The sequence below is a fragment of the Pocillopora verrucosa genome, chromosome 13 (genome assembly GCF_036669915.1).
Source record: "Pocillopora verrucosa isolate sample1 chromosome 13, ASM3666991v2, whole genome shotgun sequence".
Taxonomy (NCBI): Eukaryota; Metazoa; Cnidaria; class Anthozoa; order Scleractinia; family Pocilloporidae; genus Pocillopora; species Pocillopora verrucosa.
In genome coordinates this window covers 12,981,230-13,005,451 of record NC_089324.1, presented here as the reverse complement: position 1 = coordinate 13,005,451, position 24,222 = coordinate 12,981,230, and the positions used below count along the sequence as shown (strand labels likewise).

General features: G+C 37.9%; 3 protein-coding genes across 3 annotated transcripts; all 3 read right to left on the bottom strand.

The window, feature by feature from the left end:
* Positions 1–3,147: 3,147 nt before the first annotated feature.
* On the bottom strand, positions 3,148–6,179 carry LOC131776217 (E3 ubiquitin-protein ligase TRIM71-like). The gene has a single exon (XM_059092391.2). It carries the CDS (start codon positions 6,053–6,055, stop codon positions 3,848–3,850), a length of 2,208 nt encoding a protein of 735 aa, XP_058948374.2. The 5' UTR covers positions 6,056–6,179; the 3' UTR covers positions 3,148–3,847.
* A 6,084-nt stretch (positions 6,180–12,263) lies between these two features.
* LOC131776229 (E3 ubiquitin-protein ligase TRIM71-like) lies at positions 12,264–14,484 on the bottom strand. Its single transcript, XM_059092402.2, has 2 exons — positions 13,639–14,484; positions 12,264–13,020 (listed from the first exon to the last, which is right to left on the bottom strand). Exons 1-2 carry the CDS (start codon positions 14,336–14,338, stop codon positions 12,281–12,283), a joined length of 1,440 nt encoding a protein of 479 aa, XP_058948385.2. The 5' UTR covers positions 14,339–14,484; the 3' UTR covers positions 12,264–12,280.
* Positions 14,485–20,953: 6,469 nt separating this feature from the next.
* Positions 20,954–24,031, bottom strand: LOC131776307 (E3 ubiquitin-protein ligase TRIM71-like). Its single transcript, XM_059092473.2, has one exon. The coding sequence runs from the start codon at positions 23,464–23,466 to the stop codon at positions 21,247–21,249; it is 2,220 nt and encodes a 739-aa protein (XP_058948456.2). The 5' UTR covers positions 23,467–24,031; the 3' UTR covers positions 20,954–21,246.
* Between the last annotated feature and the right edge of the window lie 191 nt (positions 24,032–24,222).

Here is a 24,222-nt window from a genome sequence, read left to right as displayed (position 1 = left end):
TCTTCTAGCCAATTGCACTTCAGGACTTAAGTGACCTTTTTGTAATGATAAAAAAGACGTTGTTATCTGCGATGAAGCCTCGATAAAAGCGATTAAAGGCATAAATGTTACAAAGTGTGATTTGGAAAAACGCAGTAAGAGGCTGTTTTTGAACTGTCGAATCAACCTTCGCCTAAGTGGTCATGAATTGAAGGGAAAAAGTAATGGCACCAGTCCAGTATGTACAACAGCTTTTTGCTTGTTTGTTTGTTTTTTCGTGTTGTTGCTCATTCGAACTCGAGCGTAACAGAGGATCGTGTCGAGTGAGTTTATCCGTGGGGAACTGTTAGCAATAGTAGTTACTGATGTTTCGTAACCTGAGCACAGGTCATTATCAGGATGATCAGTGAAAGAATTGTTTCTCCCTCGAAAAGTAACCTGCGATCAAGTATTTTCAATTTTCCCTGTTATACTCTCCGCCACTCGGTCGCAGCTTTTAACGTTGATGTTGCACTTCTCCGAAAAAAACGAAAACCCGCTGATCGCCGGTTAAATTAGTCGAATGTTTGATGGAACGAAACCCAAAACGAGACTAACAACATTGACCAGCAAACAACTCGTGTGTTTACTCAAATGATAACTTCTGCTCAGGATAAAGGAACGTCTGTCACTTTGACGGACAATCTTGTGGTGCGATTTTCCTTCTTAGTTCTCAGACTGTTATCGATGCGCATTTCGAGGAAGAAATTTTTGCATGTAACTCCACATAAGGGTGGATAATACTTACAAAAATTCAAACAGTTGGCCTCTGCTTCAGATTCCTAGAAAATAAGGCAATGTTCATTTAATTGGATCTATTTCTGGCCTGTCACTTTCCTTGGCTCAGTTGTCTTCGTTGTAAGGTTAGACTTTTTATCTGAGTTGAATTATTGTTGTCTAATAGCTTTATTTTTAAAAACTGCAAATCCGTCCTTGGAGTGTTATCGTTAATAGAGGATGAAAGAATTCATGGATTTTAACTGGAGGGAAAGCTTCGGACGTTTTGGGAGGAAAATTTTAAAATGGGGAGCGACAATTATCTGAAAATCGCAAAACGTGTATATAAGGCTCATTTTAGAAATGTGTTGGCCTTCGTATTTCTTCAAAATATGGTCATTTCTTCTCTCCCTACCCCCTCTCTCGCCCATGAAAGGGAATTTGTCAACTTCTTTATCAACGTTAACTGAGACCGAAATTAGTTTTTTTGCTTTCTTGTGGCGAGACATTCGACCATACTTTACGTCTTCCTTATATGGAGTCTATCTTTAATTAGTTATTCTCAGTGAACTTTGAGAGTGCAGACAAAACGCTAAAGTTTTTTAGGAAATCGTTCGAGGTAAACAGAAAATTGATTATTTTCTTTTGAAAAACTAGAAAGCTGCTTTTAAAGGCTATATTTAGATTTCCGAGAAAACAAAACGGAAATCTGCCATGGCCTCCTCCGTTTGTGACATGCAACTGTTTATCCGTTGGCTTCAAACTTTTTTTTTAACACATGCTTCTCAATATCCTCGAATTTTATGAACTGTCGAATCATTAAGGTTCTTTAAGAAAAAAGCAAGACAAAAACTTCAATTTATTCTTTTCAGTTAAAAATGAAAATCCTACTTGATAATTTTAATAATGGACAGAGTGTCAAAATGATTTGTTCTTGTCAACTGAGTTGATAATGTAAATTGGCCATGATAACACCGGAAATTGTGAAGTTTGTACTTCAATCTTCAGGTCAGACAGGAAGGCACGCAAGCTGATTTATGCAAATTAGCCACATGCCGCTTGTTTATTTCGCTTCCCGATAAAGGCGGTAAAGGGGTGAATTTATATGAAAACTAACTCGTTACAGTTTCATAAATTCGACGTTCATCTCAAGAAACAAAAAATTGTCCTGGATATATTCCTCTTAATCAAAAGAGGATCATCCTCTCTTGTCTTAACTATGGATACTTTCCATTTGTCTAAACCGACCCAAAGGTTTGCAGCAGAAATAGGTCCGCAATAGTGATTCATGTATATTTAAACGTAGACAAATTAAATAATATCGAAATGAAGCAGGCCAAAATTGAAATATTTGAGGTGAGTTCTGATTTACCATCGTGTTAACCCGTTCAATAAGCACTTAATTTAGTTTGTTCCATTTAGTTTTGTATAAAATATTCAATTACTCAACAATTCGCCGGCGTTTCTGATGGTTTAGTGGAAGAAATGGGTCGACAGTTACTTTCATTCACGTTTTATTTATTTGTTTATTCGAAAGTTTTTTTTTTTTAACTCATCAATGAATTTATTTGTTTATTTTCTATTGCTTTATTGTTATCATTTTTTTTTTCACTAGAAAGGGTAATATTACCAAGAGATGAAAAAACCGCTACATTTACTTGTCAAATGAACATGAAATCGCTACCGTTTAGCCGATTACGGATATAGAAATTCTTAAATAGTGCATTTCTCAAAATAGTGTGAGGGTTTATCTAACAACACTAATGACTCTTCACCACTACTGCTTATCCCTGTTTTTGTCCCGTAAAGAGGTATGGAGTTTTGTTGCCTCAGCTCCGGTTCCTGATGGCCGATTATAGTTAGACTATAAATGAACTCGCCATGACTTTTTTTATTTTCCAGGGAAACCAAGCTGCTAGTAATTTTGTAATTTTTTTGAAACAATGTATCCAATGAATTTTTTACATAACTTTATTTCAAAATGTCATTTATAGTGGAGCTCGCAGAGTGTGGCCCCATAATTATACAAAATAGTAGTAACCCATGAAGCCGAAAAAATTTGGATGTAGGACCGTACGACCGTACAAGGTGCTACTTTTAACATGCGTGGTCAACTGTACCGCGGGCACGCCAACGCCACGGCTTTGTCCGGTAGTCTAGTGGTCAGTGCACTGGGCTAAAGGAAGGCGTTGTGCCCTTGAGACGTGCGGGGAAAAAAATGCGAGCTCCGCTTTTAGGCTTGGCTAAATCTATATTATTTAATACTGAAAGTTATTTTCTAATCATTCATAACAACAAACTGTAAATGACTTTAAGTCTCATTTATTCAATGCATTTCTTATTCGTCTCGCTTTATAGTATGCGAAAAAAACTATTTCTCAAAACAGTTTAAAGCTAACACTTGAGTTTAGTTAGTAAATCAATAACCACCTCTAATTATGACGTAATTAGCCAGTAGATGCCCATTTTTAAAAACAGTTGTCACCTTACTTCTTGTGCTTGTTGATTACTTATACATGTGAAATTATGCAATCATAAATTGTCCTTGAATTAAAGTTCAATTAAAGATATATGTTCTTAGATTGAAAAACCCGGACTTAATCTATCCTGACAAATCAATGATTGCAAAAAGCTGCACATGGTCTTAATGTTTTCCAGCTATATATTTTAAGTATACAAAAAGTCAAATTTGTTTAATGTTTCTGTACAACATGTAGTTTGTCTGCTACACCAGACATTTATGAGGACTCGCCGTTAAAAATCTTGGTCTAGATTATTCAAATCGCCACCGACAATTCGCAGAAATTCCTTAACCTTAAAGAAAAAAACTTTAGATCGGAAAAAAAAAACAATTAAAGAGGATATTAATGACCCAAGAAAAAAAACATGGATGACTAAGTGACGAGGGATGGAAAAGATTAAAACGGCTTGAAACTGACGAACTTGAAAGACCTGGGCAAATTACTTCAAGTCAAAAGGTTTTTGTCTCTAAGAGCAAGTCTTGATATTATTGCGAGGAGTTCTTCCAGGCAAATGATAAAACAGCATTAAATAATTAATCAGAACACAGGTAAGGAGAGGTTCAGGAAGCAAAGTTCACTTTTGTAAAAGTCTATTTCAAAATGTACACTTTTTTCTCACCATGGCTAGCAACAAGAATGCGCCCGTCTGATGCTTTTGTTATCGCCGTAGGATTAGATAAACGGGTGATACTTTTGCCTATGAAGCGACCGTCTAAAGAAAACTGTTGAACTCGGTTATTGTCAAAGTCACATACTAGAAGATTATTGGAGCTGTCTACAAGCAAACCATACGGCGTTTTAAATTGTCCATCTTGATACCCTTCTTTGCCAAACTTGTATAAGAATGTTCCTGACTGATCAAAAGCTTTTATGCAGTGGTTTTCTCCATCAGATACGAGAAACATGTTTTTGTAAGGAATGCAGCAGGTTGGCCTACAGAGTTTCTCTGGGCCTTTGTCTCCAAATGTGAAAATAGACTGTCCCTCGTCTGACATCACCTGTATCCTATTATTGCCCCACTCGGTTACAACAACGCGCCCTTCATCGTCGACGGTAACGTCTATTGGATTTCTTAGCTCTCCTTTTTCTTCACCGATTTTTCCAAAACTTTTTACTACAGTTCCTGTGTGAATATTAAGTCGTTGTATTGTGGAATTCCCTAAGTCTGCAATTAGGACTTCGTTGTCATTTAACAACGAAATACCATCCGGGAACTGAAATTGTCCCGAATTGCTACCCTCGCCTCTACTTTTTCTTAAACAGTTGCCATTTTTGTCAAAGACATAAACACAGTGGCCAAAGTTATCTGTCAAAATTATCTGGCCCTCTGTATTCACAGCAATTCCATATAACCGTTCAATCGCGTCCCCTTCAAAGAGCTGTAACTTTAACTGACTGACCACAAGTTCACGTTCTTTAACCCGCACTGTCGTGGGACAGTGCGGCAGTTTATCGCCATCAATCTTCACCTCAATGCTACAGGTGCCAGGTACTTTGGGAGTAAACTTCAATCTAAGATTGCCGTCTTCTTTCTCTTCGACAACCACGTTTCTAACATCCTTGACGGGTTTAATTAACAGTTCGACACGACCTTTAAGATTAGCCTCGTTACTCATCTCTCCTCTAGATGTCTTTGGATATAACGTAAACTCTGCTTCCACACCAGCCTGCAAAGTTTTATCTAATCCTTCTATTGTTGATTTAGCAGCCTTTGCGGTGTCTTCAGTGACTTCAATAAAACCCAGTTTTAAGTCCTTTTGAGATGCCGCAGTGAATTTGACGAATGACGTCTGCTGATGTTTTGGAACTTCAACTCGCAGAAGCTCTTCAAATTTAGTCCTTAAAGTTTCTTTGTTCTGCATAATATCCGAGCTTGAGGTTCTCTGCACCAGATTTTCTGCAAACTGAGCTGCTTGGTTAATTTGTTTTACTAAGGATTGCACTTCCCGTTTAGCCGAGTTAATTATATGGAGTCTCGACACGCGTGTTGCCTCCAGGGATTCCAACGCCTCTCGCTCGCGCTCTCGAATATTTGCGATCATTTGTTCAGCTGCTTGCTTGACGCTTCGCTTAGCCGTTGCCATATTGCTTTCCAGCTTAGAAATGGTTTCTTCAAACTGCCTTATGACTTCCTGGAGCTCGCTTTCCATATTCTTGATCAATTTTGCGCCCGACATGATGTTGTCCTTTTCCTCGTGGGCTGCTTTGTCGAGAAGAACAACTTTGTGGTTTTGATGATCCGTGACTATGCAAATTGGACAAATGCAAACCTTACACTGCGAGCAAAAAAACCGTGTAATTTCTCTCTCGTGGAATTCTTGAGAACAAAACGGTTGCCGCCTCAACAATGCTTCGTAATCTTCTGCTTTGAAGTCTTGAACTGGCGTGACTTTATGTCCTTGAAAAGACTTCTTGAGCACTTCATGTGCGTTGAAACAATCAGGGCACATGAATCGTCCACAATCGAAGCAGTAGTGCATCTGAGGGTTGGTTGCGCTGCATTGATAGCAAGTAATGCTACTTGCCTCGCCACTTTGTCGAACAGCGAGAAGACTCAACAAACTTTTATGGAAAAAGCTGTTAGGCAAACGGTCGAAGCGATTTCCTTCTGGTAAATCGATCGCTGCCTGACACTCGGGGCATCGGAATTTTCCCTGTTTCTGGCTCACTCTTGCATGTTTCTCTAGACATTCACAGCAAAACGTGTGAAGACATGATATAGTTTTGGGCTCGGTGTAGGTATCGAGGCAAATGGAACAAGTAACTTGTTTCCTGAGATTTACCAAAAGCGACTCCATCGGTATTGACAATAGGTAGAAACAATGTATGTGGGCAGTTTCGAATTGTTTGTGCGAGAAAGTCTGGTAACCAATTTTAACATCAAGTTGAGGCTGAGGGGAAACATGGCAGCGAATAATGCCCTCTTCAAAAATATGAAAGTTCCAGAGCTACACAAGTTTTTAAAAGAAATTAGAGAAGAATTAGGTTATCAAGTTTCAAATTGAAAGCTGTGAGAATTGAAATATGTGTAGAAAACTGATGGTGTCCAATATCTAAACGCGGAGGACTGTTTTTGATGATCAATTGACTTCAAATTCTCCTCAGGATCATCTGTGTGAGTTTTCCTTCCTTTTAGTGCTAAATACAAGCCCCTTCAACAGTTTTGCAGAATCTAGATTTCGATAGATTGAATAACCTAACATTGGTGATCACAAATTATTTTCTTGTATATTATATATCTAGCACAGATGCAAACCTCTGTAAATCCTAAATCTTAAGATGTTTGAATTTGGATAACATGTCCACTTTTTTACCTCCCAACTGCCCACTTTTGCCCAGAAATGCATGCAGTAACAAAAATAGCAGATTTCATGAAATTTCGTTAAACAAAGTGAATGTTCATTCATTTTCGTCAAACTGAGGGAATGTTCCTGGATTTGACAATTTTAGCAAGTTTTCACCATTTTTATTACTGCATACATTTCTGGACATAGCTCAGTTCCCAAATTTATTGCAGCGATAGTTTTGTCTCAAATTCTCTTCAACCCACATAATGTCAATATATTACTGAGATGGATGCACAACATTTAAAAAGAAAGAAAGTTAAATTAGCGTTAAGTATTATAAATAATTATTACTAACAATAATGATGATGATTTAATAAAGAGTTACAGTGGTAGTCAAGGACAACATTTGTATTCTTGGATAATTATTGATTAATAAAATTGATTTATAAATTATACAAGGCAGAATGATGCAAACATTATGTTTAGGTCTCAAAAGTTCTTTTTGAATAAATTGCCAATTATTATTCAATTGATTTTAATTAATATCTTGGTTTTTTGTCATTTCATGTAGATCTCTGACCACCTAGGACTGAATTATGGCTAAAAGTTTGGATATGAAGCTGCAATCAATGCCAATAGCACAGTGAATCAAAGAGTGAGTGTTAACTTGACTGTAATTTGACAATTCCTGATAGCTTTTACATTGTAGGTTTATTAACACCAAATTTTAACTTGTGTCTTTAGACCATATAAATAAAATAAAAAATTGCTCACTGAATAAGAGTGTGGGTTTAAACTATGACAGATTATCCAGAAAAAAAAGATAGCAACTAGCTTATGCCACTAGCCTGGTGCAGTCAGTTTATGCCACCACCAATTAGCTCATGCAATTAGCTAAATGAATGCCAATAGCCAATGCCAATAGCTATGTCCCTATCCATGCTACTGACATCATACCACTCAACCTGGATGGGAGTCCTTACCTGGGCTCGTGAATCATGATTGAATGATTGTGGCACAAGTGATTAACATCAAATTAATAATTGGTAAAATCTTCAATAGGAAGCTCAGATACCTCAAGATGATGACATCAAGCCAAGGCCACCTAGTGGAGGAGGTTCTAGCAGTGGAGGAGGTCACATTGGATTTGAGGGCTATGGAGCAGGCTCTAACAGGCCAGGTATTCGACCCATGACAGGAAGTAACATGGGATATGCAGCATTAACCCTCCACCAATACATGTAAGTCATTATTCCTCCATAACTGCATAGATGTACATTTAACTTACATGCATGCTGCCTCACACAAGTCACTCAAAATACTAACTGAGGAAGAGTAGTCACTCTTAATTTTGGTGTGGGGTTATAAAAAGTTGTTGAAAATGAGAGAACCCTTCAGGGCTGCAATGCCTTTTTCATTTTTGTTTCTGTGCTATGCAATTCTGCAATACATAAAAGGCACTTAGTGCAATATTGCATGATGCACTATAACCCTTTCACCCAGGATCTCATTTAGTAATTCTCCTTACTGTCATACAACTCTTAAGATGTTAGTTCAGAGAATTTGGTATTGGATCAACTTGTTTCATCTCATCACTTGTTTGCTTGATGTTGTCATGATATTGGAATGAGAAATTCTGTCTTCGTCATTCATATGAGTGAAAGGGTTAATATTGCCCCTAGCACTTGTTTTTAGAGGAAGAAACATTGTTGGAGCCTCCAGTCTAAATATAGTTGTTATGACTGATATTGATGGTAAGCACTTTTTTAGGTTTTCACCATAAGATAGGGTAATATTTTAAGGCATAGTACTCAGTCATGCAAATGAAGAGAGGCACTCAAAATATCACATAACATTAACAATATAATTTGTTACAATTTGTCAAATTTGAAAATGATAATATTAACATGGCTGCATCTTTTTTACTCAACAGGGAAATCTCCCACCCTACCCCTCTGGTCGGCCAGATGTACCACCGAGTTATCCTTCAGAAAAAAAGGTACCCCCTACCCTGGGGGCCCTCTTAACAACCACAATGCTGCCCCCTCTCCACCAGGTATGCATTAACAATGTTGGTTTCTTGAAATGTTTAGCTAGATGACCTTCTAAAACTTGGTATTTCTCTTCAGTTTTGCAAGTATAAATCACATTACAGTTGTGTACCTAGTTGCCAAGCCTTTGATTTGGAGTGAGGCTGAAGGTGACTGTCTTGTGACAGAGACCAGTATCTAGTTACCATGATATCAAAGTAATGTACATTTGAAAAAAGAGCAACATTTGTAACATAATGAGGTCACCTTTGCCTTGCTCCTGTTCAAAGACTTGGAAACCAGGCACACAATTGTTAAATGGACTATTCTGACTTGCCCCTGATTTTGTAAGGGTACATTGCATGCCTTACAATTGTTCAGCATGCTACTTTTTTTTTTTAAAATAAAATCAGGAGCAATTGTCCCACAAGGAAATGATATCAAAAGGGCAAAATTATTTGCAAGAGGGTGTTTGAATTAATATCAAATTCTCTTAACCTCTTACATCCAATGTCAGTGTTCATATTCTCCATAATGTTCTCTATACACTTCCTATGGTTCTGACAAAAGGAATTTGTTTAACAGTCAAGAGCTCCTTTAGTGAATGATTATTTCTTTTATTCTTATGACCTCAATGTTTGATTCAGCAATCACTCATGGCCTCTTTTTTCAGCTCCTCATCAGCCTCCTACTCCCAGTGTGCCACACCCTTCGTCAGGCCCCAGTTTCCCAGACCTTCCTGCAGTACCTACAGATTTACCAAACTTGCCTGACAGTATTCCAGAAGGTAGCAGTGCTGGCAGTGAAGATGTAGACTTTGATGATCTTACTAGGAGATTTGAAGATCTTAAGAAGAAGAAGTATACTTAGCAAAAATGTTTGGTCATGAATATTGTGAAATGTAATCAAGCTCATACTGTCTTTAAATACAATTTTGTAGTACTGGTAAATCTGCCTTTTGTATCAGTAATTTTATGCCTCTCTCTCTCTCTCTGGATGGGTGTTGGAGCAATTTTCACTTGGTGTACAAAATTCTTTTCCTACGAGTCAGATGTAACATGACTTTATATGTAAAACCAATCAGGGTTTAATTAATCCTGTAGCCAAGGTTTTTGAGTGGTGTTGAATTCTAGGTCCATTGTTATTATATTTGCCTTTATTGAATTACCTTTTGCAGTTTTTTTGTTTTTACATCAAATTACTGAATCAAAGAGCTCTCCTTTCTGACCCCATCCATGTTGCTGTACCTTTGGCTCTGGTCGTTGGAAGGTTAGGTAATGCCATTCACTGGATAAATTTCCATCCACTGGATAATGCTGTACGTTTTGCTTTCTCTTATCTGCTGAGGGCAATTTTTCTGTTGGATAGTGTTATCTGCCTTTTTCACAACTGGGCTCTGTTTAGTAATATATCACAGATGACATCAAAAAGCAGTGAAAACAAAACAAATGGTGCATGAGACACAGGTGTGTCACAGAAGTACTTACCACATATTGAAGTCTTCTGTGATCTATTACTATACAGACTAACAGCGACATGGAATCTATTTGTTTTATATGATAACAAAGCAAAAGTTTGTTAATGGCAAGGCCATCTATGCATCTGTTCTCCAATAAATCATGAACCATGATCAAGAACCAATCAAAACACTTGCATAATCCAGCTTATTACATTATTCAAATAAAGCACAGAGTATGTATGTTTTGAGGGAGGTATGTCACACTGAATTTCATAGATTACCAGAACTGATTAAGAATATAATTTTTTTTTCTAGTCTGTTTACTTTTGTTGTTGGTGGTGTTTTTCTTTGTTTTTTTTAAATCAATTTTCTGTCATTAGTATTGTTGTTATTACAATTATAATTATTATTATTGTCAATATTATTGTCATTATTGTTTTTATTATGATCGCCATTATCTATTGTTTTGGCATAAGGAGAAAACTCAGTATAGTTGGTTTTTTGTTGTTGTTTTGCAGTTTGTTTGTTTTTTAAAGTGCACAAATTGGCAATTCATAATGGTAATCATTGTTAAATGTTGATGTAAAAGAGCAGTTGACTTGTGTCAACCGTTTTTAAGCTCTGAGTCCTCTCATATGGCTTATATTCACTGATAAATTTTGACTACTGTACGTACATATATTGTGATAATTAATTTTTAAAAATACTCTTATTTTTAATTTGATCTGCCTTTCTACTATAAGTATGAACAAAAATTGCTGTTGACAGAAGGTACTACTGAATAAAACAGCCAGGTAACTTACAAAATTTACAAACTATAGTCTGTCTTTTATACAGCTATTTGCACAAGACTAACATACTTGTACGTTCATTTGAAGCTAATTTAAAAAAGGTTATTGCTCTATGCACAGTGCATAGCTTATTAACCCATTACACCCTAACATAAGTAAGCATATTCTCCTTACTGTTCTCTAAATATTTGCTAACTTACTAACAAGGAGAATTTGCTTAACAATCAAGAGTTTCTTTGGCTGATGATCATTTCCTTTATTCTCATGACCTTATTGTTTGATGTAACAGTGATACTGTGAGGAGAAATTATAAGCTAGTGACACTAAGGTACTAAAGGATGTAGTCCCTCTAACTAAATGTCTATGAATAATACATTTAGGCACATTTTTTCTTTTGTTTCTGCTCGTTATTGTTGGTTTCTTTTTTTTTTTTTCTTTTTTTTTTAGTTAGTTTTTAACTTGCCAATATAAAATTTTACCTGCTTAAAGAAAGAGCTAAAGGTGACTTAATGCTTTGGCATCTCAAAACATCCAAAGAGATGGAAAAAACACTACATTCCTGCTTGCCAATTATATTTAAAGTATAAATGACATAGACTTAATTTTTTTTTTTAATTTTCTAGGGGAGCAAATATAGATGATTTTGTAAGTTTGAAATGATGTTTCCCAATAAAGTTTTTCAAATAATTTTATTGAAAAATGTTATTTATATTTAAAACTGGAACATATTTTATGATCATCCTTTACAACAAACTGGAATTAACTTTTAAGTCTTATTTATTTAATGCATTTCTAATTTTTCTCGCCCTATTACATAGAAGAAAACCTGAGACTATTTCTTAAAATAAATAGTTTAAATAGTTTAGAGCTAACACTTAAGCTTAGTTGGAAAGTCAGTAACCACCTCTAATTATGACATAATTACCTAGTAGATGCCCATTTTTAAAAAAAGTTGACCAATCAATGACTGCAAAAAGCAGCACTCGGTCTTAACGTTTTCCACCTATATATTCTCAGGCTATAAAAAAAGTCAAATTTGTTAAATGTTTCTATACAGCATGTAGTTGTTCTGCTGAACTAGACATTTTAAATTTTGTGGTCTAGATTATTCAAACCACCACTGATGATGCGGAGAAATACCTTGACCTTAAATAAAAAAACAAAGCCTTTAGATCGGAGGAAAAGCAATTAAAGAGGATAATAATTAACCGAGAAGAAACATGGATGGCCAAGTGAGGAAGGATGGGGGAGATTAAAACGGCTTGAAACTGGCGAACTTGAAAGACCAAGGCTAATTACTTGGAGTCATGAAATATTCGTATCTAAGAGTAATTGTAAGTCTTGTGGATATTATCGCTAAGAGTTCTTCCAGACAAGTGATAAAACAGCGTAAAACATAAAACAAAACACAGGTTAAAGGAACGGCTCAAGAAGCGAAGTTCACTTTTGAAAGAGTCTATTTCAAAATATACACTTTTTTCTCATCATTGCTAGTAACAAGAATAAGCCCGTCTTGTGCTTTTGTTATCGCCACAGGATAAGATAAATGAGTGATACTTTTGCCGGTGAAGCGACCGTCTAAAGCAAACTGTTGAACTCGGTTATTGCCAAAGTCACATACTAGAAGATTATTGGAGCTGTCTAAAAGCAAACCACGCGGCAGGTTAAATTGTCCATCTTGATTCCCTTCTTTGCCAAACTTGTATAAGAATGTTCCTGACTGATGAAAAGCTTTTATACAGTGGTTCCCTGCGTCAGTTACGAGAAACATGTTTTTGTAAGGAATGCAGCAGGTTGGCCTACAGAGTTTCTCTGGGCCTTTGTCTCCAAATGTAAAAATAGACTCACCATCCTTTGACATCACCTGTATCCTACCATTGCCCCACTCAGTTACAACAATGCGCTCTTCATCATCCACAGTAACGTCTATTGGCCTATCAAATTCTCCTTTTTCTCTGCCTTTTTTTCCAAAGCTTTTCACTGCAGTTCCTGTCTGAATATTAAGTCGTTGTATTCTGCAATTGCTTGAGTCTGCAATTAGGACTTCGTTGTCATTTAAAAACGAAATGCTCTTAGGGAACTTTAATTGGCCTGTATGGCTACCCTCGCCTCCAGTTTTTCTCAAACGGTTGCCAGTTTTGTCAAAAACATAAACACAGTGGCCTAAGTTATCTGTTACAACTAACTGGTCTTCTGGTATCCGGTTAGATCGCTCCATGGTTAGATCGCTCCAAGTCAGATCGCTCCATACCGAAGTCAGATCGCTCCACTCGAAAGTTAGTTCGCTCCATCAAATAAGTTATTTCGCTCCATACATAAGTTACTTCGCTCCATGTAGAAACCTAATACACTAACTTACTTCTGATCTACTTCTGATGATGTGTATTGCGTCTTGCGATCGGTCGAACTACCGATGTTGGAACAAGTGTTTCAGTGTGTAATGAACGTAGAAAACTAATAACCTAACTTACTTCTGATCTTTGTAGTTTATAGTTGATGATGTTGCTTGCGATCAAGTTGCTGAAATATAAAGTGATCGACGATTCGTTCACTTGAACCCACCAAAGCGAATTACCAATGATGAAATAAGTGTTTCAGTGTGTAATAAATGATGAAATTGCCCTTATCCTTCTGTCTTTTATCAACCTTCCACGTTAGTTTTCTTCATGGAGCGAAGTAACTTATGTATGGAGCGAAGTAATTTATTTGATGGAGCGAACTAACTTTCGAGTGGAGCGATCTGACTTCGGTATGGAGCGATCTGACTTGGAGCGATCTAACCATGGAGCGATCTAACCGTAAACCGGTCTTCTGTATTCACAGCAATTCCATATAACCGTTCAAGCTTGTCCTCTGGAAAGAGTTTTAACTTCAACTCACCTGCCACAACGAGTTCACGTTCTTTTACCCACACAGTCATGGGACAAGTCGGTAGTTTATCGCCATTAATCCTCACTTCAATGTTGCAGGCCCCACGTACTTTGGGAGTAAACTTCAGCCTAACCTTTCCGTCATATTCCTCATCAACAATCACGTCTGTCACATCTTTGGCGGGTTTTATCAGCATTTCTACTTGATCTTTGAGATCAGCGCAGTTACTCATCTCTCCTCCAGATGTCCGTGGGCACAACGTCAACTTTGCTTGTACACCAACCTGGAAAGTTTGACCCAGTCCTTCCAGAGTTGATTTAGCTGCGATTGCCGGCTTCTCAGACACTTGAATAGAACCCAGTTTAAAGTTGTGTTGCGATGCAGCGGTAAATCTGACAAATATATCCTGGCGATGTTTTGGAACTTCGACTCCACGAAGCTCTCCAAGTTTCAACTCGTTTTTGTTCTGAATGATATCCGCAGCTGATCTTCTCTGCACCAGATTCTCCGCAAACTCAGCTGCTTGGTTCATCTGTTTTACCAGAGATTTAAGTTCTTGTTTAGCCGAGTTGATTCGCTCTATTCTCCTCCTACGCGTCATTTCTAAGGATTCTAAGAGCTGTTTTTCTTGTTGTCGCGTCATTGTGATCACGTGTTCAGTTGCCTTCGACACTTCTTGTTTAGCGATTGCGATAAACAATTCCACATCCTCTGATGTTTTCTCTAGTTAACTTAACTCTGCTCGAAACAAGTTTGCCTTTTCCTTGATGGTCTGGACAGTGGACAGGATGTTTTTCTTCTCCTCTTGCACTGCTTTTTCAAGCACGTCAAACGCATGGCCTCGGTGGTCTTCAGTGACGCAAATTGGACAAATACACGCCTCACACGAGGAGCAGTAATATCGTAGTCTTTCTTCCGTATGTTGCGAGCAAGTCTCTTGTTGTTGCCTTGGAGTGGCTTGGCGATCTTCCGCTTCAAGGACACCTAACAGACTTTTGTGAAAAATACTGTTAGGCAAAAGGTCGAAGCGATTTCCTTGCGGTAAATCGATTTCTGCATGACACTCGGGGCATCGGAATTTCCCTTGTCTCTGGCTCACTCTTGCATGCGTCTCTAAACACTTACAGCAAAATGTGTGAAGGCATGATATAGTTTTGGGCTCGGTGTAAGCATTGAGACAAATCGAGCAAGTAAATTGTTTCTTGAGATTCTTAAAGAGAGGATTCATAACGATCACCTAAGATTGTAGTTGACTGATGCGTAATCAAGCGACGAGCCCTGTCAAAACACTCATACGAAATCTGAGATATTATTTCAGTTTCCGAGAAAACAGCATTAAGTCCATGACAGCTGACTTCCTCTGGCCAATCGCATTCCAGGCCTTAGCTGACCTTTTTGCAATGATAAAAAGACCATGTTGACTGAGATGAAACCTCGATTTTAGACAACCAAACTTTCGGTAATTCAAGTTGCTTCAAATAAAAGCAATTAAAGACAAGAATTTCAATAAATGTGATTTGGACAATGCAGCAAACGAGGCTTTTTTTCGTATATTTATGGTGAGTGGTCAAATCAATCTTCGAGTGATCTATCATAAAAGGAAATTTAGTCCAATTGCACTAGAATGGGTAATGAAACATTGGTCATTGTCACAGACAACAGACGTTTTAACCCTTTACACCTAAACATTAATACGAATATTCTTCATACGGCTCTCTATACATTTCCTAATGTACTGGCAAGGAGAATTTTTTGAACAATCAATAGTTTCTTTAGTTAATTATCATTTTCTTTATTGTCGTGACCGTAATGTTTGATTCATGTGTGATATTGAAAGGAGAAATCAGATGCTGATCATTCACAGATTAAAGGTTAAGGACCACTCTTACCCGGAAGTTTGCACAACTCAGTCGTTTCACAATAAGTCCACAAATCTCATGGTGAGATTGTTCTTCTTGGTTCTCAGACTGTCATCAATGTGCATTTCGAGGAGTCCTGTAGTTTTAGAAAAGGATGGGCAGTGCATTAAAACATTCAAACAAACCGGCTTTGTTTCAGATTCCTAGAAAACAGAAAAAAATCAGCCGTCGACTTATTTATAATTAAGGCTGTCACTTCATGGCTCAGTTGACCTCTATTGTAACGTTAGACTGTTTATCTTCTGCGAAATGGTCGACTGAATTTACAGTTGTCTTTCTAAGAAACTTAAAATGTTTGAAAATGTACCGTTGGATAAAGGATGAAAGAGTTCGGGGATTTTAACTGAAGAGAAAACTTCGTGGCTGCATGAGGGAAATATTTAAATGAGAAACGTGTAAAGATTCTAAAAAAAGCGCGAAAGGCGCGTAAAATCTTCTAACCTTCATCGCTGCCAAGCTGTTTCGTTTACAGTTACAATCGGTAGGATACGGATTCTTCGTGTTTTTGCAGATATTCCGTCGTCAGTGGCAACCCCTTCTCGCATGAAAGGAAATTTGGCTGACAACATCCTCATCAGCTGAGACCGAGATGATAATTCGTGATTTGCATTTCTCTGGCAAGACATTCAACTATATTTCTCATCCATCTTATTTGAAGTCAATCCTCGGTTTTGTCATTCCCAGAGATCTTTGAAAGCACAGATATTAAAACACTTATGGTTTTAAGGACATCATTCACTGAAAATTTGTAAAAGTGGGAAGGGATAAGTGAATTGAAGGTTGAAAAAAACAAAACAAAACAAAACAATACGATATTTCAATTTACTTGCTTCAGTTGACGATGGAAATCAAACTTGATAGTTTTAATCGACAGAATTATTATCGAAACGAAACGCCGTCACGTTACGAAAATCGACAATAGCTAATCGAGGTGAGATTATCAAACATGCACGGACAGTTTGAATTAATTTCTTATTTGTTGCAAGTGCTGTAGCTTTTGTTGTTGAGAGATTATGTTGTTTAACAATGTCGGCAATCGTAAGCGATTGAGAATTCAAATTTTGTATCTTCAGGTCATGCAGCAAGGCACGCGAGCTAATTTATGCAAATTAGCCGCATGTCGCTTGTTTACCTCGCTTCCCTTTCGCTCGCACTTTGTTGGCGAGAAATCAGGAGGGGGGGGGGGGGGTGGGTGGAAGGAGGTAAGAGATAACTAAGAACTCTTTTTTTATCATTTTTGATTCATTTATTAACTCATTTCTTTATTGCCTTATCTTCGAGTCAGTTCCCTGTGGTAAAGGCAAATATAGAAGATATGGAAAAAGCACTACATTTACTCGTTAAAACTTTTCTTCTTTTTTCCCAAAAATTATATCTTACGACAAAAGCAGTGCTCGAAAGAACAAAAATGGAAAGCTTCCCGGTTTGATTCCGGCAAAGAGAGATCCATCAAACCATTATTGCAGGTTTAAGAAAAGCTTCTTAGGTCTGCAATACATGCAAGAGCTGTGATTGTTGTGACACTTGCGATTCACAATGTTTAAAACCCAACCCTGCGAACTCGCTTCCTCCACGGGATGAGTGTCAAGTTCGCTGGACAATCAGGAACATGTACTGTGAAATCTTCTAGGGAGTTTTTATATGAGCATGAAATCGCTGCGGTTCAGCCCATTACTGACATGAAAATTTTAAAATAGCACACTGAAAACTGCATGTTCAAATCTGTGAGGGTTAATCCTACAACGCTATTGACTCTTCCCGACCACAGCTTATCTCTGTTTTTGTCACATGAAGAGGTATGGAGTTTTGTTGCCTCAGCTCCGGTTTCCTGATGGCCGATTATAGTTACACTATAAATGAATTTGACATAAACTCTCTTTCATTTTCCAGGGAAACCAAGATCTGATGAATTTTTAATTTTTGAAATGATGTTTCCCGATAAATCTTTCGAATAACTATCTTAAAATTTTATTCAATTTAAAACCGGAAGTTATTTTTTTATCATTTATAACAACAAACTGTAAATAACTTTTAGGTGTCATTTATTCAATGCATTTCTAATTTGGCTCGACTTATTATATGGAACAAAACCTAAGTTTAATTTTTAAAAACAGTTGTCACCTTTCTTCTTGTGCTTGTTGATTACTTATACATGTGAAATTATGCGATCATAATTGTTCTTGAATTTAAACTTAATTAAAGATATATTTTCTAGGCTTAATAAAAGTGGACTTAATCTATCCTGACCAATTAATGATTTCAAAAAGCAGCATATGGTCTTATCGTTTTCTTGCTATATATTCTCAACCTAAAAAAAAAAGTAAAATTTTTAGTTTTGTAGTTTTTCTGATGCACTGGAAATTTTTGAGGACTCGCCGTTGAGTTTGTTGCTGTAGATTGTTAATGATTAATAATAATTTATTCATTTCTAGTGCACATCTTTACATGACTATGGTCAGATGCGCATTCCTAAAGTATACATAATATAATAGAGAACTGAAGAAACTAAAGGATATTATATGTAAAAAGAGAAAATGCTGATAATATGCTAATAAAATCTCTATTAAGCATATGCAAGACTAAAAATGTAGGTCATAAGATGAGTTTTAAAACTAGTAACACATGTGTTTGAGCGAAGCTCACTAGGGAGAGAGTTCCACAATGACGGCGCCGCAACGGCGAATGCCCGATCACCTAGCGTGGCCTTAGATTTCACTGATGGCATAGCTAGGAGTAGAGTATTAGAACCCCTGAGAGTACAGCATGATGTCTTTATACTAATTAAGGACCATAGATACTGAGGCGCAAGGCCATGTAACGCCTTAAACGTGAGGAGAAGTACCTTGAAGTTGATGCGTGCCCTGATAGGCAACCAGTGCAAATCGCGCATTATTGGTGCAATGTGACAAAACCTAGGCGCAAAACCTAGTCACTCATCTCTCCTCCAGATGTCCGTGGACACAACGTAAACTTTGCTTGTACACCAACCTGAAAAGTTTGATATAGCCCTTCTAAAACTGATCTAGCTGCGATAACCGGCTTCTCGGAGATTTGACTGAATAGAACCCGGTTTAAAGTTGCGATGCGGCGGTAAATTTGACAAATGTAGCCTGGCTCCACGAAGCTCTTCAAGTTTCTGCCTCAATTTGTTTTCGTTTTGTATGATATCCACAGTTGATCCAGTTGAGATTCCAGTTCTTGTTTGGCCGAGTTAACTCTCCCTAGTCTCTTTCTACTCGTCTCCTCTAAGGTCTCTAAAAGCTGTTTTTTCTTGCTGTCGCGTCTTTGTGATCACGTGTTCAATTGCCTCCGACACTTCTTGTTTAGCGATTGCGATATTCATTTCCACATGCTCTGATGTTTTCTCTAATTTTCTTAACTCTGCTCGAAACAAGTCTGCCTTTTCCTTGATGGTCTCGACAGTCGATAAGGTTTTTCGTATCCTCTAGCACTGCTTTTTCAAGCAAGTCAAACGCGTGACCTCGGTGGTCTTCGTAAATACACGCCTCACACGAGATGCAGTAATATCGTACTCTTTCTTCCGTATGTTGCGAACAAGTTTCCTGTTGCTGCCTCGGAATGGCTTGGCGATCTTCCGCTTCAAGGACACCTAACAGACTTTTGTTTAAAAAACTGTTAAGCAAACGGTCAAAGCGATTTCCTTGCGGTAAATCGATTTCTGCCTGACACTCGGGGCATCTGAATTTCCTTTGTCATTGGCTCACTCTTGCATGTCTCTCCAAACACTCACAACAAAATGTGTGAAGACAAGATATCGTTTTGGGTTCGGTGTAGGTATCGAGGCAAATCGAGCAAATAACTTGTTTCTTGACATTCTTAAAGAGAGGATCCGTGACGATCGTCGGTTAAACTGTGGTAAACTCATTCGTCATTCGTTATTGGGGAGCGACAAGTGAATTGAAGGTTAAAAAAAAGATGATACTTCGATACTTCAATTTACTTGTTTGCAGTTTGAATTATTTCTTATTTATTATAAGTGCTGTAGCCTTTGTTATTGAAAAAAACATGTTGTTCAACAACATCGGTAATCGTGAGCGAATAAAAACTCAAATTCTGTATCTTCAGGTCATGCAACAAGGCACGCGAGCTAATTTATGCACATTCGCCACATGTCGCTTGCTTATTCCGCTTCCCGTTTCGCTCGCACTTTGAGAAATCGGTTGAGGGGGGAGGGGTGGAAGGAGGGAAGAGATAAAAACCAACTAAATAAATTTTCTTGGGTTAGACCTTTCTCTCAGCAAATGAAAATGGACCCTGATATATTCGTATATATCATGGATACCTCCCATTTGTCTGATCTGACTGAGAATTTCGCAGCAGAATAGGTCCGCAATAGTAATTCATGTTTATTTGCCAACACACAAATTATCTGATCACCAAATGAAGCACCAAAAGTCAACTGTCTAATCAGCACTTTCGCTAGTTTGTTCCATTTAGTTTTACACAAAAAATTCAGTTAATGAACAATAGTGTCTGCATATCTGATAGTTTGGTGAAAGAAATGGGAGGGAAATTTTCCTCGATTACGTTTCATTTATTTGGTTACTAAACATTTATATCATTTTTCCTAAGGGCACAAGTAGAAGAGATGGAAAATGTACTACATTTACTCGTTAAGACTTTTTTTTTGTTTTTTCCAAAAAATGTATCTTACAATGAAAGTAGTGCACGAAAGAACAAAAATAAAAACCTCTCTGGACATGTGATTCCGGCAAAGAGTGATCCATCAAACCATCGCTGCACGGCTTCTTAGGTCTGCAATACGTGCAAGAGCTTTTATTGTTGTGACACATGCGATTCTCAAGGTTTAAAAACCAATCCTGTGAACTCGCTTCTTCCACGGGATGAGTGTCAAGTTCGCTGGGCAATCAGGGACATGTACTGAGAAATCTTTATGCGAGTTTATATGAACATGAAATCGCTGCAGTTTTGCCGATTATAGGTATGAAAACTTTTAAATGTTGCGAAAAGACAAGTTAAAATCTGTGAGGGTTAATCTTACAACGCTATTGACTCTTCACTGCCACAGCTTATCCCTGTTTTTGCCCTATGAAGAGGTAGGGAGTTTTGTTGCCTTAGATTAAAAATGAACTCGACATAACCTTTTTTCATTTTTCAGGGAAACCAAGGAACTGATGATTTTGGAATTTAAAACTGGAACTTATTTTCTAATCATTCAAAACAACAAACTGTAAATATCTTTTAAGTCTTATTTATTCAATACATTTCTAATTTTTCTCGCCTTATTATATGTATTATATTGCTTTTGAAAATGCGCAGAAATACTTTGAACTTAAAGAACAAAAAACCGGCAAAACTTTAGATCAGAGAAAACGCAATTAAAGAGGATATTAATTAACCGAGAAGGAACATGGATGGCCAAGTGACGAGGGACGGAGAAGATTAAAACGGCTTAAAACTGACGAACTGGAAGCTGACAGACCTGGGCTAATTACTTTAAGTCAAAACGATTTTTTTGCCTCTAAGAGTAAGCATGACTCTTGATATTATCACTAAGAGCTCTTCCAGACAAATGATAAAACAGCATTAAAAATAAAACAAAACACAGGTAAGGAGCGGCTCAAGAAGCAAAGTTCACTTTTTCAAAAGTCTATTTCAAAATGTACACTTTTTTCTCATTATGGCTAGTAACAAGAATACGTCCGTCTGGCGCTTTTGTTATCGCCACAGGAGAAGATAAACGAGTGATACTTTTGCCGGTGAAGCGACCGTCCAAAGAAAACTGTTGAACTCGGTTATTGCCAGAGTCACATAACAGAAGATTATTGGAGCTGTCTACAAGCAAACCATAGGGCGCTTTTAATTGTCCATCTTGATACCCTTGTTTGCCAAACTGGTATAACAATGTTCCTGTCTGATCAAACGCTTTTATGCAGTGGTTACCTTCATCAGATACGAGAAACATGTTTTCGCAAAGAATACAGCAGGTTGGACCATCAAGTTTCCCTGGGCCTTTGTCTCCAAATGTAAAAATAGACTGTCCATCCTTTGACATCACCTGTATCCTACCATTGCCCCACTCGGTTACAACAATGCGCTTTTGATCATCCACAATAACGTCTATTGGTCTGTCGAACTCTCCTTTTTCCGTGCCTTTTTTTCCAAAGCTTTTCACCACAGTTCCAGTCTGAATATTAAGTCGTTGTATCCTGCAATTGCCGTAGTCTGCAATAAGGACTTCGTTGTCATTTAAAAACGATATGCCATTAGGGTACTGAAATTGTCCTGTGCTGGTACCCTTGCTTCCCATTTTTCTCACACAATTGCCATTTATGTCAAAGACATAAACACAGTTGCCAAAGTTATCTGTCACAACTATCTGGCCTTCTGTATTCACAGCAATTCCATATAACCATTCAAACGTGTCCCCTGTAAAGAGCTCTAACATCAACTCATTGACCACAACAAGTTCACGTTCTTTAACCTGCACAGTCGTGGGACAGGTTGGTAGTTTATCGCCATTAATCTTCACCTCAATGCTGTAGGCCCCAGGTTCATTGGGAGTAAACTTCAATCTTAGATTGCCGTCTTCTTTCTCTTCAACAGTTACGTCTCTCACCGCATCCCTGACGGGTTTAATCAGCAATTCAACTCGACTTTTAAGATCAGCCTGGTTACTCATTTCTCCTCTAGATGTCTTTGGACAAAATGTAAACTCTGCTTCAACTCCAGCCTGGAAGGATTTCTCCAGTCCTTCTAAAGTTGATTTAGCTGCCTTTGCGGTGCCCTCAGTGACTTCAATAAAACCCAGTTTTAAGTCCTTTTGAGATGTCGCAGTGAATTTAATGAATGTCGTCTGCTGATGTTTTGGAACTTCAACTCGCAGAAGCTCTTCAAATTTGGTCTTTAAAGTTTCTTTGTTCTGCATAATATCCGAGCTTGAGCTTCTTTCTACCAGAATTTCCGCAAATTGAGCGGCTTGGTTCATTTGTTTTACTAAGGATTCCACTTCCTGTTTAGCCGAGTTAATTTTATCGAGTCTCGACGCGCGTGTTTCCTCGAGGGATTCCAATGCCTCTCGTTCGCGCTTTCGAATATCTAAAATCATTTGTTCAGCTGCTTGCTTAACGCTTCGCTTGGCTGTTGCCATATTGCTTTCCAGCTTGGAAATGGTTTCTTCAAACCGCTTAACGACTTCACGGAACTTGCTTTCAATTTTTTTGATCAATTTAGCGCCCGACATGATGTTATCCTTTTCCTCGTGTGCTGCTTTGTCGAGAAGAACAACTTTGTGGTTTTGATGATCAGTGACTATGCAGATTTGACAAATGCAAACTTGACACTGCGAACAAAAAAACCGTGTAATTTCTCTCTCGTGGAACTCTTGAGAACAAAACGGTTGTCGCCGTAACAATGCTTCGTAATCTTCTGTTTTGAAGTCTTGAACTGGCGTGACTTTGTGTCCTTGAAAAGACTTCTTAAGCAATTCATGTGCGTTGAAACAATCAGGGCACATGAATCGTCCACAATCGAAGCAGTAGTACATCTGAGGGTTGGTTGCGCTGCATTGATAACAGGTAATGCTACTTGCCTCGCCACTTTGTCGAACAGCAAGAAGACTCAACAAACTTTTATGGAGAAAGCTGTTAGGCAAATAGTCGAAGTGATTTCCTTCTGGTAAATCGATCGCTGCCTGACACTCGGGGCATCTGAATTTTCCCTGTTTCTGGCTTACTCTTGCATGTTTTTCCAAACATTTACAGCAAAACGTGTGAAGACATGATATAGTTTTGGGCTTGGTGTAGGTATCCAGGCAAATCGAACAAGTAACTTGTTTCTTGAGATTTACCAAAAGCGACTCCATCAGCATTGACGCCAAGTACAACTACGACATGCATTAGCGACGTGCAAAATTGAATGAAGGATGTATTTCAGATTCTTAGAAAACATAACAAAGTCCGTTTCAGCTGGTTGCCTGTAGGCAATCACGTCCCTAAGCTCAGTTCAGCCTCTGTAACGTTCTATTGTTTATCTGAAATGACTCTTCAATTGTTGTCTGAGAGATTTATTTTTGCTCAACCTGCAGAAATGGTCAAGGTTAACAAGTTCAAAACATTTGTTGAAAACTGATGGTATGGGACACTTCAACGCGGACCGCTGTTTTTGATGATCAATTTACTTTGAAAGTTCCTCATGATCATCGATGAGTTTTTCTTCATTTTAGTGCTAAATATGAGCCCCTTCAACAATTTTGTAGAATCTTGAGGTTTAAATGATATTTACTGCTTGACTTAAGATTGTTTACTGTCAACGCAGTTGTAATGAATGTGTTAAACTTTGTTTTAATAACCGGCCACATGAAGTGTGAAATGGAATGTATGTCGGCAAAGTTGTAGCCCGCAGAGCAGGCGTAATTTTGGCGAGCGAGTGCTTAGTAATTTCATAACAAATATTATGGCAGCCATCATTGATTTTGATGGCAGCGGAAGGCTGGGGAGAGAAATAAATTTGTACCAGGGGGGCGATCGACGGTCAAAATTAAGGAGAGGGGTGGGGGTGGGGGAGTGAAGATAACTCGCGAGTTTATAACGTTAGCTCGCACTAATAAGACGCCTGCACTGCAGGC